Source organism: Wyeomyia smithii, chromosome 3 (assembly GCF_029784165.1).
Source record: "Wyeomyia smithii strain HCP4-BCI-WySm-NY-G18 chromosome 3, ASM2978416v1, whole genome shotgun sequence".
In the NCBI taxonomy this organism is placed as follows: domain Eukaryota; kingdom Metazoa; phylum Arthropoda; class Insecta; order Diptera; family Culicidae; genus Wyeomyia; species Wyeomyia smithii.
In genome coordinates, this window is record NC_073696.1 from 157,260,593 (window position 1) to 157,279,386 (window position 18,794).

The following is an 18,794-nucleotide window of genomic DNA, read 5'->3' on the forward strand; positions in this document are numbered from 1 at the left end:
TTGAAAGAGGTTAGGAATTTTGTCACTGTGTTACAGTGGAACTGCAGAAGTATCACCCCCAAACTTGATTTATTTTCACATTTGATAAACACATACAATTGTGATGCGTTCGCGCTTTGTGAATCTTTTCTCAATTCAAATGACCAACTTAATTTCCACGATTTTAACATCATTCGTCGAGATCGAGACTCACACGGTGGAGGGGTACTTTTAGGGATCAAAAAGTGCTATTCTTTTTTCAGAATCGACCTCCCCTCGATCTCGAATATTGAAGTTGTTGCCATTCAAACGAATATGAATGGAAAAGACCTTTGCCTTGTTTCGTTATATATTTTCCCATCCGCGCGGATTGAACAGAAGCAACTCCTTGATATAGCAGAATTGCTTCCCGCACCTTTTTTGATTTTGGGAGATTTTAACTCTCACTGTTCGCTATGGGGGTCGCTGTACGACGACAACCGATCTTCTTTAATTTGTAACTTGATCGACGACTTCAATATGACACTTTTGAATACTGGGGAAGCGACACGTGTACCTAATCCTCCAGCACGTGAAAGCGTGCTTGACCTATCCCTTTGCTCGACAACACTAGCGTTAGATTGCCGGTGGAAAGTAATCAACGATCCCCACGGTAGTGATCATCTTCCAATCGTTATATCAATTGCTAATGGTTCAACTCCCCCGAACCCAATCAATATTTCCTACGATCTTACACGTAATATTGATTGGAAGCGTTATGAGTCTATTACAGCGGAATCTATCGAGACTCACGAGGAACTTCCTCCGGAGAGAGAATACGCGTTCTTAGCTGGCTTGATAATCGACGCCGCGACGCAAGCTCAGACGAAACCGATACCCGGGGTAACGATTAGACAACGCCCTCCCAACAAATGGTGGGACAAAGAGTGCTCTGAGCTGTACGCGCGAAAGTCCACGGCGTATAAGGACTACCGGGAGTACGGCACTGTCAACCTACTACGAAAGTACGAGGCACTGGGCAGGCAGATGAAGAGCTTAGTAAAGGCGAAAAAACGCGGGTACTGGCGGCGGTTCGTAAACGCGTTGTCGAGGGAAACAGCGATGAGCACTCTTTGGGATACCGCCAGGCGCATGCGGAACCGTGACGTTTCGAATGAGAGTGAGGAGTATTCAGATCGCTGGATACTCGATTTTGCCAAAAAGGTCTGTCCGGATTCTGTACCGGAACAGAAAACCTTTCGCGACGCGTTTATAGTAACTACGGAAGAGCCTCCATCATCGATGTTGGAATTTTCAATGGCTCTCCTGTCGTGCAACAATAAGGCTCCAGGGTTAGATAGAATAAAATTCAACCTGTTGAAGAATCTACCCGACTCTGCAAAAAGACGCTTGTTGGACTTGTTCAACAAGTTTCTTGAGCTAAATATTGTTCCGCATGACTGGAGGGGGGTAAAAGTCATTGCTATTGGGAAACCCGGGAAACCTGCCTCTGATCACAATTCATATAGGCCGATTGCGATGCTCTCTTGCCTCCGGAAATTAATGGAGAAAATGATCCTCTTACGGTAAGACAAATGTGTCGAAACAAACGGTTTACTTTCAGATACTCAATTTGGCTTTCGCCGGGGCAAAGGGACGAACGATTGCCTAGCGTTGCTTTCTACTGAAATTCAACTCGCATTTGCTCGAAAAGAGCAAATGGCTTCTGCGTTCTTGGATATTAAGGGGGCTTTTGACTCTGTCTCTGTAGAAGTTTTAAGCGCGAAACTTCATTCGCAGGGACTTTCACTAAATCTGAATAACTTTTTGCTCAATTTGTTGTCAGAAAAGCATATGTATTTCACACATGGCGATTCGACAACTTCCCGAATTAGTTACATGGGCCTTCCCCAGGGCTCATGTTTAAGTCCTCTCTTATATAATTTTTACGTCAATGACATCGATGAATGTCTTGCAAATTCATGCACGCTAAGGCAACTTGCAGACGATAGCGTTGTATCCATTACTGGTAGCGAGGCTAGCGATCTGCAAGGACCATTGCAAGATACCTTAGACAATTTGTCTGAATGGGCTCTTAAGCTGGGTATCGAATTCTCTCCGGAGAAAACTGAGTTGGTCGTTTTTTCTAGGAAGCATAACCCAGCTCAGCTGCAGCTCCTACTAACGGGTAAAACGATCACTCAGGTTTTAGTCGCTAAATATCTCGGGGTCTGGTTCGACTCTAAATGCACCTGGGCTTGTCATATTAGGTATCTGACACGAAAATGCCAACAGAGGATTAATTTTCTTCGTACGATTACCGGAACCTGGTGGGGAGCCCACCCAGGAGACCTTCTAAGGCTTTACCAAACAACGATATTGTCAGTTCTTGAGTACGGCTGTTTCTGCCTTCGCTCCGCCGCGAACACGCACATTATAAAATTAGAGAGAATACAATATCGTTGTTTGCGTATTGCCTTGGGTTGCATGCAGTCGACCCATACGATGAGTCTTGAAGTGTTAGCGGGTATTCTTCCGTTGAAACATCGTTTTTGGAATCTCTCTTACCGGTTGCTAATTCGATGCACAGTTATGAACCCATTAGTAATTAAAAATTTCGAGAGGTTGGTCGACCTTCAATCTCAATCCAGATTTATGACATTATATTTTGACTATATGGCTCAAGATATTAATCCTTCTTCATACGATTCCTCCAATGTCGCACTTTTAGATACTTCTAATAATGCTATATTCTTCGACACCACCATGAAACAAGACATTTCTGGTATCCCGGATCAATTGCGACCCCAAGAGATCCCTAAGATTTTTTCGAATAAGTTCAAACATGTTAGTTATGATAAAAGGTTTTACACTGACGGATCTAATCTAGATGAGTCCACTGGCTTCGGTGTTTTCCACGAAAATTTTACCGCCTCCTACAAACTCGATGCTCCTGCTTCCGTGTACGTCGCAGAACTTGCTGCTATTCAGTACTCTCTTGGAATCATCGAAACCCTACCCATAGACCACTACTTCATCTTCACAGATAGTCTCAGTGCCATTGAGGCTCTGCGATCGATGAAGCCTGTGAAGCACACCCCGTATTTCCTGGGGAAAATACGGCGGTTTTTAAGTGCTTTTACAGATAAAAATTACCGGGTTACCTTAGCGTGGGTCCCTTTTCATTGCTCGATTCCGGGTAATGAAAAGGCTGACTCTTTTGCTAAGGTGGGTGCTATTGATGGCGATATTTATGAAAGACCATTTGCTTATGATGAATTTTATAGCATTTTGCGTCAGAGAACACTCAACAGTTGGCAATCATCATGGAACTCAGATGAACTGGGACGGTGGCTACATTCCATTTTTCCTAAGGTATCGACGAAAGCATGGTTCAAGGGGTTGGATGTCGGTCGGGACTTCATTCGCGTGATGTCCAGACTTATGTCCAATCACTACACGTTAAACACGCATCTCTTTCGTATAGGGCTTGTAGACAGTAATCACTGCGTTTGTGGCGATGGCTACCATGACATCGAGCATGTTGTTTGGTCGTGTACCGAATACTGTGGTGTTAGGTCCGAGCTTATAGATTCCCTTCGGGCCCGAGGAAAACAACCGAACGTACCCGTTAGAGACATTCTGGGAAGCGGTGATCTCCAGTACATGACACAGCTATACTGCTTTCTGAAAAACGCTGACATTAAAATTTAAAATTTTCTTTATCTATTTGTCAGATTAAGGATACAAATATGCTATGCTGAAGACACGGAAACGAAGAGCCCGCATCTATGCTTACACAAATATTTTGAACCCACAACAAACAAGAATACAATTGCTCTACCAGTTGAAAAACAAAGTTCCAAAATAGTTTTAAGTCAAAATTGTATCTCCCCTCCTCTCACCTTAAATCCCCACTAGCTCGTAGTCGGCCGCGAGAATAAAGAAAAGGCCTCCCTCTTTTCCCTGCTAACGTAGAATTAATACGAATTGTACTTGGCTCAGTAAAACAGAAAATGAATCGTGCCGTGTCAAATAAACTAATTTAAACCTAAGCTCATTTTAATACGTCTTTATCAATTTGTGATTCGTGTAGTTATTGGAATGATAGTCAAGCCACCATTCATCCCTTCGTTGTTTACTATTCAGAATCTGGAACACTTAAGAATATCAGCTTCAGCATAATATCGGAAGTACTCCATCATGATACTGTTGCGGTTCAGGTGTTCATTGCCAAATTAATGAGTTTTTTGAAAACAACAATAGAGTTTAATAAAGCGATATTAATGTCTGATGGAGCCGCCTCACAATATAAAAATAGAAAAACCTAAATTAATCCACCTAGCGGTCAAACCCAGCCTTTCTCATTCAAACTTATATCAAATTGTTATTAAGTTTGTTATTTGTAAGCTTGAGAGATGACTCGTTCGGATGACACTATATATATTCAAATAAGTCGTGTAATCTTTGAGATAATAGAATTTCGTTGTTTTATTAACAATTTAATACATAACGGTTGCTTAGTTCGATTATAATCAAATGAAATGGGAACGTATGAGGCAGCCAAACTTTGAAACCACGTGTTCAAACATAATTCATCAGTTAATCCTTAACTAGCCCGTTCATCTGATAATAGTATTGATCAAATCGGTTGTGTACTTTCTGAGATAATGAAGTTTCGTGAATTTCACATTTCGGTACATTACAGACGAAGTTACAGTTCGATTACAGTAAAATTCAATAGGGTGTTATGAATCAGCTAGACCTTTCATTTGACACTTATTTCGTTAAAATCGGTTCAGCCATCTCTGAGAAAAGTGAGTGAGTTTATGTATTCTTCGGAATATGTTTCTTTTCATAGCTAGATTTCACATTTCTAAACATAACAGGCAAAGTAATAGTCCGATTGCAAAAAAATCAATAGGGTCTTTTGGGGTAACTAGACCTTTCATATAACACTAATTTCGTGGAAATTGGTCCAGCCATCTCTGAGAAACATGAGTGAGATTAAACAGTCTTCAGAAGACGTTTCTTTTCATAACTTTTGAACCACATATTCAATCTATATAGAATTCAAAAGTTAAGGGTTTTCAAGATAGCCCGTTCATTTGATACCAATTTTATTGAAATCGGTTGTGTGATTTCTGAGATATTGATGTTTCGTGATTTTTACAATTTTAAACATAACCTCTAAAATAAAAATCCAATTACAATGAAACTTAATAGGGTCTTATGGAGCAACTAGAACTTTCATTTGCATATAATTTCATTAAAATCGGTCCACCCATCTCTGGGAAAAGTGAGTGAAAATAAAAATCTGCACACACACACACACACTTTTCACAATTTTTGAACCACGTATTTAATCACTATGAAATTCATCAATTAACCTTTAACTAGCCCGTTCATCTGATACCAATATTGTTCAAATCGGTTGTGTACTTTCTGAGATAATGAAGTTCCGTTATTTTCATATTTTGATACATTACAGACAAGGTAACAGACTGATTACATTGAAATTAAATAGGGTGTTATGAGGCAGCTAGACCTTTCATGTGACACTAATTTCGAGGAAATCGGTTCAGCCATCTCTGAGAAAAGTGAGTGAGTTTAAGTAGTCTTCGGAATATGTTTCTTTTCAAAGCTGGATTTCACATTTTTAAACATAACAAGCAAAGTAATAATCCAATTGCAAAATAAATCAATTGGGTCTTATGGGGTAATTAGACCTTCCAAATGACACTGATTTTGTGGAAGTCAGTTCAGCCATCTCTGAGAAACATGAGTGAGATTAAACACTCTCCAGAACACGTTTCTTTGAATAACTTCTGAACCACAAGTTTAATCTTCATGAAACTCAAAAGTTAAGGGTTTTTTGAGTAGCTTGTTCATTTAAAACCAATTTTGTTAAAATCGGTTGAGTAGTTTCTGAGATAATGATGTTTCGTGATTTTCACATTTTTAAACATTACCTCTAAACTAAAAATCCGATTGCAATGAAATGACCCTGTGTCTTATGTGGCAACTAGACCTCTCATTTGCAATTAATTTCATGAAAATCGGTCCAGCCATCTCTGAGAAAATCGAGTGAGATTGGGAAAGCGTTACACACACAAACACACATACACACACACATACACACATACATATACGCACACACACACACATACAGAAAATGCTCAGCTCGTCAAACTAAGTCGATTGATATACGAGATTCGACCCTTTGGAGCACTCTTATACCTTTGGTTTTTCTAGTGATTGCTATACCTTTCTAGGAGAAAGGCAAAAACCTTGCAAGTCTTCGCAAGTTCAAAACAAAATATAACGTCGATGCAGAGTGGCATATTTTTGCGACTTCTCATGGTAAAGGCCCATGCGATGCAATTGGTGGCATATTAAAACGAATGGCAGTAAATGCAATTTTAGCTAAAGAACATGAACATTCCATTACAAGCGCAAAAGAATTGAAAAGTAAGAAAAATTCATCAAAAATGTCAGTTAGTTGAGTATCATATGAAGAATATGAACAAGGAGTAACAGAATGGAGCAATGTTTTCAAAAAATCTATAATAATAGCTGCCACACAAAAGTATTACTCTTTTGTTCCGATTTCAGGAAATAAGATACAAACGAAGCAGTTTTCAAAAGATGACGAATCATTTACTTATGATGTATATGAAATATAAGATGAAATTAGTTCTGTAAAGTATCTATGTCATAAAAAAATATGTTCCTAAGATAATAATACTCGTAAATAAATATTTGATTCTTATATATATTTATATCACTTCGAACATTTAACTCTTCTCTTCAGAACCGTTCGCCCAATCGTTTTGTTGTCGAAGAATGAATTGTATATTTTTGATCAAGCTTTCCAATGAACCTATGGTTTCTGCTAGAAAACCATGGACAAATTGAGAAAAACGTGTATTTTCCTAAACAATTATAATTTTTCGAACTTAAATTAGAAATAACTCGAAAACCAATGCCTCTAGAATGTTTACTACCAAGAGGTTTTAGATTCAAAATGACTCTTTGCATCTTTTAAAATTATCAGAATACAAATATTTTGAAAAATGTTTGAATTAGAATTTTCATAAAAAAATTAATCTACCATAAAAAAAAATATTTTCATGATTCTCCATCCTGGACTTTTTTTTTTAAAGTTGCATATTAACGTCAAGTTTCTTTAAAAAAAAATTAAAAAAAAAACTCAACTCTTTTTTTAAATTGAAATTTAATGTTTATTTTTAATTTTTTTTGGTCAAAAAAAAATTTTTTTTGTACAGTGGATATTTTTTTATGATGCATTTTCGATTCGCTACAACTCATTCTCAGACAGTTTTTCTATACAACCAACGGTTTCTGGGCTACAATGCTTCGAATAAAACCTTTGCCAAAAGGCATACGCCCTTTTAGAATGTAACTCATGGGTTTAAAAAATCTCCACCTGTGAAAAATGCTCAGTTTGCTAAGCCAAATACGTGTGCAAAGTTTCATTCAAATCAAAAATGGTCGATTAAATTTTCGCGTTTTTCCAGGCGATTTGAAATGATTTTGCTCATGATAGAATAAAATTGATAATTGTGAAGAAGTATCTCAAATTATTCCAATTTCGAAGTTTCCTATTGAAACTACTGATATTATTCGACAAATATATTACTCACTGTATCAAACAAATTTGCGTATTTTACTTTTGATAAAGGAGCTAATGATACTCTCCCAGGTTTACTGTACAGTCTAACGTTTAGGTAATTTTCAAGTTATTTTTGATAGAGTGTAACCTTGTTTAAGTTTGTCAATTTCTATAACAAATTTTGTTACCAGCATCAGGCACAACTTACTACAGCACATGGATAAAAAAATAGGCATTATGGTACGATTTTTCTCTGCAATATTAAAAAAACAAAAGCTTCAAAAACGATGAATGATCCATTCTGGGCCACATATCATAGCAATTCCATAATTCATAATCCTGATATTGGCCATATGTAAACAAACCATTGTAACGTATTTACATTGATGCAAAACATGAAAAGTACGGAGTGTACGGGTTGTCATAAGATATCGCATGAGATTCGTGGAAACACAAAAGTGGTTTTGGATAAGAAAGATTGTATTACTACAGCATCGCTATTGGATATAATATATCCGTTCCGTATAAAATATCCGTTCACTATTTGTTCAGGTTATTTCTACAAAACTGTAACTTCGGTTGTATTTACCGAAACTAACGCTTCAGACTTTTAACCTGGTGACTATAGGGTACCGGGGGTATTTTGGCCCACATGCATATTTTGGCCCACCCGGTAACATTTTACGCATTTTATCTGATAAATTCAATGAATATTGAAAAACTGTGCATGCAACATTGAACAACACACCTAAGAATCATACTACACTATAATTTTCGACGAAAAACTGGCTCTAGGTAGTGTTATTTTAAAATTAGTTCATACATATTCAAAGTCATGGCTGAGTCAACCCAAAGTCCAGAGGAAGTGGTAATATACAAGTCAACGTCCGGAAGCTATTGTTACAAATATGTATGCCTATGAAACAATTCGTTGTTGTAGTAACATCAATAAAATGTCATAGAAACAATTTGTATACTCTAACATGTTGGAAAAAGTTAAAAAAGTGGTAAAGCGCATGGCCGAAATATGTTTGCCTCTTTCTGAAGCAAACATATTTTGGCCATGCCAAGTTTTGACATCTCTTTGATTACCGTTGCACGTGAACAAAGAAGCAGCTTGTGACAATTTACAGGTAATTACTCCTTAATTTATCACTTTTAACGATATGAAATTATATGATCATTTCATTTTTAGATGCCTAAAATTTACAAAAATTCACAGCAGAAGGATATTCTCCTCAAACCCACTATTTTTGCTCTAAAAATACCGATGATGATCTTAAATATAATTAGTCCGAACTATTTCCATACACGTCTGTAGATATAAAGGTGGGCCAAAGTAAAAATTTGGTGGACCAAAATATGTTTTTAGTACTTCGTAGAAATTTTGATATTTCTAGGTTATTTTTCAATATATTGCATTGTTGAACGGTGTATATTAAAATAGACACTTAGCTTTTAACAATGGTATAATAGAGTCGGTATTTATGTTGAAAAATTGTGTTTGTTTTTAATGAACTGTGCGAACACTTCCCAAAGCTGGCCAAAATACCCCCATTACCCTAGTTGGTAAATAGTACGAATGAGTTTCTATGTGACAGAAACGCAAAGAGCAGAAGCTTATTGATAAAGATAAATGACAGACGAAAAATAACATAGATTAATGATGTAAAGTAAGTATTATTAAATATCCTACTTAATTTAAATGAAACACTAGCTCGAAGTACTTTGCACTGCTAGCTATGTGTGAATATAATTTGATTATTTAGTTTGATTAATAGATGTACTGGTCTTAAATAATAGATGTACTGAAATTTATGCTGATAAAATATATCTACATGGTAAAGTCAAATTATTAATTTTCGTGTGAATTCAACTTTTTCGCGAATTGGCCAGATTAGGAGCCCGAAGTGGCCAATTAAGAAATGCTATGGCCAAAATAAGAGCGTACAGCAGTTTCTTGGTAGGAAGATATGTAAACAAAATAACATAATTTTATAATTAAAACTTAATGTTAGAGCAAAATCATTTCAAATCGCCTGGAAATACGCGAAAATTTAATCGACCATTTTTGATTTGAATGATACTTTGCACACGTATTTGGCTTAGCAAACTAAGCATTTTTCATAGGTGGAGAGATTTTTTACACCCACGAGTTACATTCTAAAAGGGCGTATGCCTTTTGGCATAGGTTTTATTCGAAGCATTGTAGCCCAGAAACCGTTGGTTGTATATAAAAACTGTCTGAGAATGAGTTGTAGCGAATCGAAAATGCAAAAAAAGTCCAGGATGGAGAAATGAAAAATAATTTTTTATGGTAGAATAATTTTTTTATGAAAATTCTAATTCAAACATTTTTCAAAATATTTGTATTCTGATGATTTTAAAAGATGCAGAGACTCATTTTGAATCAAAAAGCTCTTGGTAGTAAACATTCTAAAGGCATTGGTTTTCGAGTTATTTCTAATTTAAACTCGAAAAATTATAATTGTTTAGGAAAATACACGTTTTTCTTAATTTGTCCATGGTTCTCCAGCAAAAACCATAGGTTCATTGGAATGCTTGATCAAAAATATACAATTCATTCTTTGACAACAAAACGATTGGGCAAACGGTTCTCAAGAAAAAAGTCAAGTTCTAAGTGATATAAATATATATAAGAATCAAATATTTATTTTCGAGTTTTGTTATCTTGAGAACATATTTTTTTTATGACATAGATACTTTACAGAACAGCTTCGTTTGAATCTTATTTTCTGAAATCGGAACAAAAGAGTAATACTTTTGTGTGGCAGCTACTATTATACATTTTTTGAAAATATTGCGCCATTCTGTTACTCCTTGTTCATATTCTTCATATGATACCCAACTAAATGACATTTTTGATGAATTTTTATTACTTTTCTGATTAGACCAATCATACAATTCTTTTGCGCTTGTAATGGGATGTTCATGTTCTTTAGCTAAACTTGCATTTCCTGCCATTCGTTTTAATATGCCACCAATTGCATCGCATGAGCCTTTAACAAGAGAAGTCGCAAAAATATGCCACTCTGCATCGACGTTATATTTTGTTTTGAACTTGCAAAGACTTGCAAAGTTTTTTTTTATCTTTATATTGTGAGGCAGACATCCATCAGACATTGATATCGCTTTTTTCAACTCTATTGTTGTTTTCAAAAAACTTATTAATTTGGCAATGAACACCTGAACCACAACAGTATCACGATGGAGTACTTCCGATATTATGATGAAGCTGATATTCTTAAGTGTTCCAGATTCTGAATAGTAAACAACGAAAGGATGAATGGTGGCTTGACTATCATTCCAATAACTACACGAATTACAAATTGATAAAGACGTATTAAGAAGAGCTTGACTGTTCAATATTTTTAATTTTGCAATAACGTTTTCGTTTAATTTGCGTAAGCTTGATAAGCACCGATGATCAGGAAAGGGTTTTCAGCATTTTGGTGTATTCCATTTTCACTTTATTCATCTTCACAAAATGCAAACTGTTACTTACACATCTGGAGTAGTGCAATCGTATTTATATACGAAAACAGGTTGGTTGTGTACTTTACAAACAGTTATTATTAGTAAACAAGTAGGTAGTGTTGCACGACAAACATATTTTTTATAAAACATTCGGCAAGGAGAAACGTGTAGGTAGGCTAAGGTTTAGCGCTTGAGTTATTTATCCAATCGTTTTGTTGTCAAAGAATGAACTGTATATTTTTGATCAAGCATTCCAATGAACGTATGATTTTTGCTGGAGAACCATGGACAAATTAAGAAAAACGTGTATTTTTCGAAATATTAATAATTTTTCGAGCTTAAATTTAAAATAACTCGAAAACCGATGCCTTTGAAATGTTTACTACCAAGAGCTTTTTGATTCAAAATGAGTCTTTGCATCTCTTAAAATCATCAGAATACAAATATTTTGAAAAATGTTCAAATTAGAATTTTTATAAAAAAATTGATCTTCCTTAAAATAAATTATTTTTCATTTCTCCATCCTGGACTTTTTTAAAAATGTTGCGTATTAACGTCAAGTTTCTTAAAAAAAAAATAAAGAAAATAAACTTTATTTTTTAAATTGAAATTTAATGTTTATTTTAAATTTTTTTTATCAAAAAATTTTTTTTTTGTACAGTGTATATTTTTTTTATGGTGCATTTTTAATTCCCTACAACTCATTTTCATACAGTTTTTCTATACAACCAACGGTTCCTGGGCTACAATGCCATAAAACCTATGCCGAAAGGCATACGCCCTTTTAGAATATAACTCATGGGTGTAAAAAATCTCTCCATCTGTGAAAAATGCTCAGTTTGCTAACCCAAATACGCGTGCAAATTTTCATTCAAATCAAAAATGGTCGATATACGACCATAGGTCATTTGGCGCGATCTTGCTCGTTAGTGAAAAATATAGACGAGTTTATCCGATTTCAACGTTGACCTGATTCAATTACATAGTTTTCGAAGGAAGAAGGCCAAACATCTCTCATCAATAACATACTATGGCCAAAACCGGTGCTTTCACCCTACTATAGATTCTTCATACCGAATTTAATGCTGACCGGTCCAGCAGTTTTAAAATCATCAAAGGTTTACTTCTTTCTTGCCTCTTCTTATCCTTGCAACGCCTCTGAGATACAGAAAGGTCTAACATGACACAGTAACATCGCAAAACGACATCTCAGACTCAAAAACATCTCGATATAAATTTGCACGGTTATCGGGAGAGAAGTTTTCACGTTTATGAACCACAAATTAACCCCCCTCCCCTTGCCTACACTTATGAGATAGAGCAAAACTAATATTTTAGCATTACTCTCCGTACTCGAAAACCCCTATGTACAAACTTTCACGGTAATCGGTCAAGTAATTTTTGAGTCTATAAGAAACAGACAGACAGACAGACAGATAGATGGACAGACAGACATTCGCATTTATAGATATAGATAGATAACTTTTGTTCTTTAATTTATGTAATATATCATGATATCCTTATAGTTTATAAAAGCCTAAATAATGTTTTTATTTTATTTTTTTCAATTATATTGTGGTTGGAAAGATTAAATATTAAGTGGTTGTTTGAAAAACCAAACGTCAAAAGCAAGCAAGACAGAAATCGAATAATGACAAACCACGACAGTCGAAAGTTTTGGGAATTTCCTAGAACGCCTACAAGCTCATACCAACATGATATTAACTGTAATCAATTTTGAACATCACTAGAACTTAGTATGGCCTGTTGAAAATTGGCGTTTTCCTCAAGTGCCTTTGTGTAAAACTTATATTAAAAATCTTCAAACACTCGTTACTCGCTTAATCTGTTCAGCAGTTAAAACGAAAAAGTTTCCAATTCATTCGATCAAGGCTAAGTTCCGTGAAGCTCTAATAATCAGGAGATCATCCATTTCAAAAATCATGACTCCTCGTTAACCACGTGAGAGTAAAAAAAATGGCAAATTCTATTAATTATTGACATGGTGTTTATTCTAAAAAGAAACATGTTTGGCAAATTTACAACGATTTTTGTAAGTATTCGTTTCTACAAAGTGCTCTGATTAAAATGCACTCTATAAAATTTTCAATGAGTGAATATTTATTTATCGCAGCTAAGTACAGGTCAGACTCGATTATCCGGAATTTTATTTATTGGAGTTCGTTTTTAATTTTTATTTTGAAATCTTACCTTTACCACACCTTCTGGAATATTTGTTACCATTTATGCCACTTCTGGCATGTTTGGGACATGTTCGAATTAAGTGAAAATATCAATGTTCAATTTTTTTTTGCTTCTCAAGATTTTACCCCTTTCGCCTCAGAAATAATTTCTGGTTACGCCACTGCATCATACAAGTGAAATAAAAATAAGATAATATGTATTTTATGTTCGTTATCCGCAAATTCGTATATTTTTTCTGTGATTTGAATATCCGGAATGAATTTTTTTAGACATTCCGTTCCCACTTCGCACATATTGCACAATTGAGTGCGTTTTTTCTTGACTCGATAAACAAGCCTTAAAAAAATAGCTAACTAAATTTGCCGAACATTCAAATTATTATTGTGGTTTGAATTTTGGTTTTTTCAATCTTTTCGCCCCCACATTTGATGCCCTCCAATGATTAACGAGCAGGCGACCGCCTGCTTCGCCTTCGCCTTAATCCGCCCCTGGTTACATTGTTTGTCTCTATATAATATCTTCCATTGATAAACTATTAACGGATTGGTTTTTAATACAGACATAGTAACCCTGCAAAATATTACCAATAATAATAATAAATACTACAAGGTATATAGCCCTAGGGGTGGTGATATGGTGACGTAGGACTTATATATCGTCGGTTTCATGCAACACTGGCACAACTTAAAATTTTGCATTTTTGAGTTTTTGATGGCAAACGATGCCAAATATTGTTAAGGTTCATCCCACGAAACCCCGTTTCAAAATTCCCAAAAATATCAGAATTATAAAGAAGTGCCTTTGCTGCACAAATCGAAATTTTTCTATAAAGTTAGTGAAAATGAGGTTTTAATTTCTACAACCTGCTATTATTATGTGCATAATAGACCTAAAAGTGTAAGATAAGGATTGAAAATCTTAAACTTTAAAGTTTTCTTGGAAATTGAAAAATAATTTTTCGACGTTGATTTTCAAACGCGTTTTTCTCGAAACTATGAGTTTTGAGTTGTGCCAGTGTTGCACGAAACTGACGGTATAATACATGCTGCGATAAACTGTTCATGGGCAACACTACCGTTTATATTTGAAGGTCGTTATTATAAAAATGATTATTGAGAAATGCATGAAAATTTCACACTAGTAGTAGTTGGGAAAATTCTCATAACTCTTATCTTCAAGCATGTATAGTTCTGAAAAGAACTAATTCCATAATCTTCAGCTAAAAATGCGTGCTACAGAACGTTGATGATCGCACCACCGGTAGCATTGAATATTTTGCTTGACCTCACAAAATAAGTTTACTGTTCCTCGTGGGTGTCACCCCCTAGAGCGGACCGCCCCCCACCACGCTACGCCAGTGACCTTCGATACTACTGAGTGATTTTCATAAGCACCAAAATAAAGTTTTTGCTTCCCCGATGCGAAAATCACTCTGGTTCTTAGATTAATTAATTTACTTTAATGATTACTACTATTACTTATCGATTTCATCTCAATAAAAAATTAGTTCCAATTGGTCGGCGTGCGACCAGACCGAACCAAGCGCCAAAAACATTATTTCGAGTAATCGGCGATCAAAGTTTACTCACCCCGTATGCTTCCTGCAAGCTGCTGCAGAGAAATTTTGTTGTAATACCATTATAAACTGTTCAAATGATTTCGTTTTTTCATGAAAGATAGATTATCAATTTTAACATTTACTAGTGTTAAATACTTAATTTTCAAAAAAATGGCGCTTGGTTCGGTCTGGTCGCACGCCGACCAATTATACTATCGAATAGCAAGGCACGCGTTTCTCTACACTTCTCTCTTAAGGTTAGCTTTCGGGTTTCAAGTTTTCGTCTACCCACCATGAGGCACCCGCTATGCAAAATGGCAGCGATGCTATCAGGCAACTAGCAGAGCAGCAAGCGCTATTCTTTCGCAATTTCTCCGCCAGTTTCACAATGACACCTCCAGCGATGGCCACTTATCAAAGTGTTACAAACTTTTCAGATGTCAAGCTTCCGAGGATGAACATTCCCACATTCAGTGGTGATATTCTAAGCTGGCCGTCATATTTCGATTTATTTGATAGCGCCGTTAATAAAAACCCAAACTTTCAGGACAGTCAAAAATTATACTTCTTGAAAACTAATCTGGCTGGCAAAGCTGGTTCCTTAATTTCTCATCTAGAGGATGCCAATTATGCTCCCGCGCTCGCCAAACTACAGCAAAGGTACAATAGACCGCTTGAAATAGCAACGCAACACATCCATCCAACACATTTTTAGCTCAACCATCGCTGACGTCATCATCCTCCTCTGGATTGCGCGCACTGCATGATGTATCTGACGAAGTAGTTCGCGCACTAAAGGCGATGCATCGTGAAGAGCGGGACATATGGTTGCTGTACATCCTCGTCGAGAAGCTCGATCACCACACGAAACAGTTATGGTGCCAAAAAGGGCCGATTTGTCGGAAAACGAAATAACATCCCGTCGGGATGCGGTATATTTTTCCAAATCTGTATCATATTTCCAGTTCGCTTATATTTCGTTCTTCCTCTACTCACATACTGTCTGCTTAATGAACGCTTGAACGGTTCCTGAAATTTATCGATGCGCAAAGTTATGCATTGAAATATTCCCAGCCAATTCGTGACAAATCTGTGCCTGCTTTCACAAAGGCTCCTTCTAGGTTGCAATATAAAGGGGCATCACTATATGTTTCGAGTAATGAAGGCTCATCTCAAACACTGTGTGGTTATTGCTTCAAAATGACACATCAGCTTTACCAGTGTGGTAAATTTATCAATGCCAGTCCAACTGAGCACTAAACAAAAGCTCTGCCAAAACTGTATGAAGCAGCACTTTAGAGAGAATTGTAGCTCTAGCAACTGTAGAAAAAGCCACAGATTTCACGACACACATCTGCACAATTCCCTGTCAGCGTATGTGCCCAACAGAGAGGTGTCTGCAACAATCGATTCCTCGGATTCGTCTGCCGTTTCTCAAGCATTGATTACACCTGCAAGCTTAGCAGCAGACGTTGCGGACACGAATGTTCTTCTTCTGACAGCTACTATCAATGTGTGCGATAAATATGGAAGACCCCACACTTGTCGCGCTGTTCTCGATTGTGCTTCGCACACTAGTTATATAACAAGGGAATTGTGTGAGAAATTAGACCTGCCCACAGCAAAGGTTGATTTTGAGTTTGGCGGCATTTCTGGGCTCGCCGGTCATTCTAACTTAGGTGCGCAGGTCAGCTTTAGTTCTCGTTGTACAGGGTACCGCAATATCGTTCCATGTGTGGTTTTAGACCGTCTTACGTCCGAGCTTCCACTGAGACCAGTTGACATCACCACTTGGCCAATACCAGAATCTATTAAGCTTGCAGATCCACAATTTCACCATCCTGGAAAAATTAGCATTCTGCTGGGAAATAAATTGTATTTCAGTTTGATCGAGCCTGGCACCATTAAGCTTAGTGCCAACGACAGTCTTCCAGTTCTGCAAAATACTAAACTCGCTTGGGTGGTATCTGGCGGTTACAAGGAAGCCGAGTCGTCGCTCAATCCTTCGGTATCACCGTGCCTTTTAATTGCCACCAATGACGTATTGTCTCAACAAATTTCTCGATTTTGGGAGCTTGAGGAATATATCAACCCCAAACCACATATGAGTGATCAGGCACTGTTGTGCGAGGATCATTTTTTGAAATACACAACTCGTGACAGCCTTGGACGGTTCATCGTTCGCCTACCGTTTCTGAAAAATCCTGCCACCTTGGGCAACTCGCGAGAAATTGCAATTAGACGGCTTCTGCATCTCGAACGAAAGCTAGATAAAAATATACCACTAAAACAGCAGTATCATGAATTTATGCGGGAATACATTCAGTTGGGACACATGTCGGTAGCTACAAATGCATCCTCTAAGCTAGAAATTTTTCTTCCTCATCACTGCGTCGGAAAGAAAGCCAGCACGACTACCAAATGCAGAGTGGTCTTCGATGCGTCTGCAAAAACCTCCAGTGGCGAGTCTCTCAACGACGTTCTCATGGCTGGACCAGTGCTTCAGGATTCCCTAATCGACATTCTTTTACGGTTTCGATTCCCCACGGTGGTACTTACAGCATATATAGAAAAAATGTACCGTATGGTGCAGTTACATGAGGATGATCAAGACATTCAGAGAATTTTATGGCGATGGTCAAAAGAAGAGCCAATAAGTGAATACCGACTCAACACAGTAACCTACGGAACAAAGAGTGCCTCATACTTAGCCACCAAATGTGTACAACAACTACTCGAATCGCACCGTGTAAAATATCCGCAGACTGTAGAAAAGGCAGTCAGGGGAATATATGTCGACGACGTTATTACCGGAGCAGATACTCTCGATGAAGCTATTATTCTGCGTTCACAACTGTCTTCACTTTTTGGCAGTGGAGGCTTTCACTTAAGAAAATGGGCTTCAAACTGTGCATCTGCCCTCACAGGTGTGCCGAAAGCAGATATCGAATTGAAGGTGCCAATCGAGCTCGACGGATCCGACACAATTAAAACCCTTGGAATGCACTGGCAGCCGTGCAGCGATGAGCTCCGTTTTAGCTATCACCCAATACAGATCCTTCAGCCCACGAAACGTTCAATACTGTCGCAAATTGCAAGTCTCTTCGACCCACTAGGACTTCTGACACCGATTATCATGAAGGCGAAGTTTATTATGCAGCGACTATGGGAACTGAAGGTGGCCTGGGATACCTCTCCACCCAGTGAGCTGGTAAATGCCTGGTATGATTTGCTCCAAAGTCTGTCGTCCATTAATACATTTCAGATTCCTCGGAGAGTGGTTGACACTCGGAGTACATCTCATCTGGTTCTGTACGGCTACAGTGACGGTTCCGAACGAGCTATGGGAGCTTGTGTTTATGTTCGAACGATTAACGGATTTGATACTATCGCCTCGCATCTGCTCTGCGTCAAGTCAAAGTTGGCTTCAATAGGAAACAAGAGAACAATACTTCCTCGGCTAGAGCTAGTAGCCATGCGTATTCTAGCTCGTTTAATAAAAAATGTAACAGCAGCCGTCGATCAACCATACGTGCTTGGACTGACTCTCAAGTTGCATTAGCTTGGATCAATGGAGGCGCATCGCGTTGGAAAACCTTCGTTGCCAATCGCGTGGCGGAAATAGTTACCCATCTTCCAGCAATAAATTGGGGTCATATAGACACGCACCTGAATCCTGCTAACTTAATTTCACGCGGTGTAGTGCCAGAGAAACTGAAAGATTGTTCTCTATGGTGGAATGGTCCGACATGGAACGAACGCTTGGGACACCAGAAATACAATAATCTTGTGCTTAACAACACTGAAAGGCAACAGGTTAATAGAGAACAAAGGAATTTGGCAGTGTCACGCGTCGCTGTCTATGAAAACACATTTCTGGACAACATGATGCACAGATATTATCCAAACCTACAAAAACTTCTTCGTATCACTGCTCGC

At 37.3% G+C, this 18,794-nt stretch overlaps 2 protein-coding genes across 2 annotated transcripts in view; both read left to right on the forward strand.

The window, feature by feature from the left end:
* Window positions 1-18,794, forward strand: part of LOC129729990 (uncharacterized) — a 329,594-nt gene that overhangs the window by 122,006 nt on the left and 188,794 nt on the right. The gene's annotated exons all lie outside the window — the stretch shown is intronic.
* Window positions 15,244-18,417, forward strand: LOC129728748 (uncharacterized). The gene is made up of 2 exons (XM_055687200.1): window positions 15,244-15,515; window positions 16,245-18,417. The coding sequence occupies exons 1-2, from the start codon at window positions 15,244-15,246 to the stop codon at window positions 18,415-18,417; spliced, it is 2,445 nt and encodes an 814-aa protein (XP_055543175.1).

Coding starts and splice junctions, on each gene's coding strand:
- LOC129728748 (XM_055687200.1), top strand. CDS start 15,244: ATGACACCTCCAGCGATGGCCACTTATCAAAGTGTTACAAACTTTTCA. Junction 15,516..16,244: donor CTCGCCAAACTACAGCAAAG/GTACAATAGACC, acceptor TGTGCCCAACAG/AGAGGTGTCTGCAACAATCG.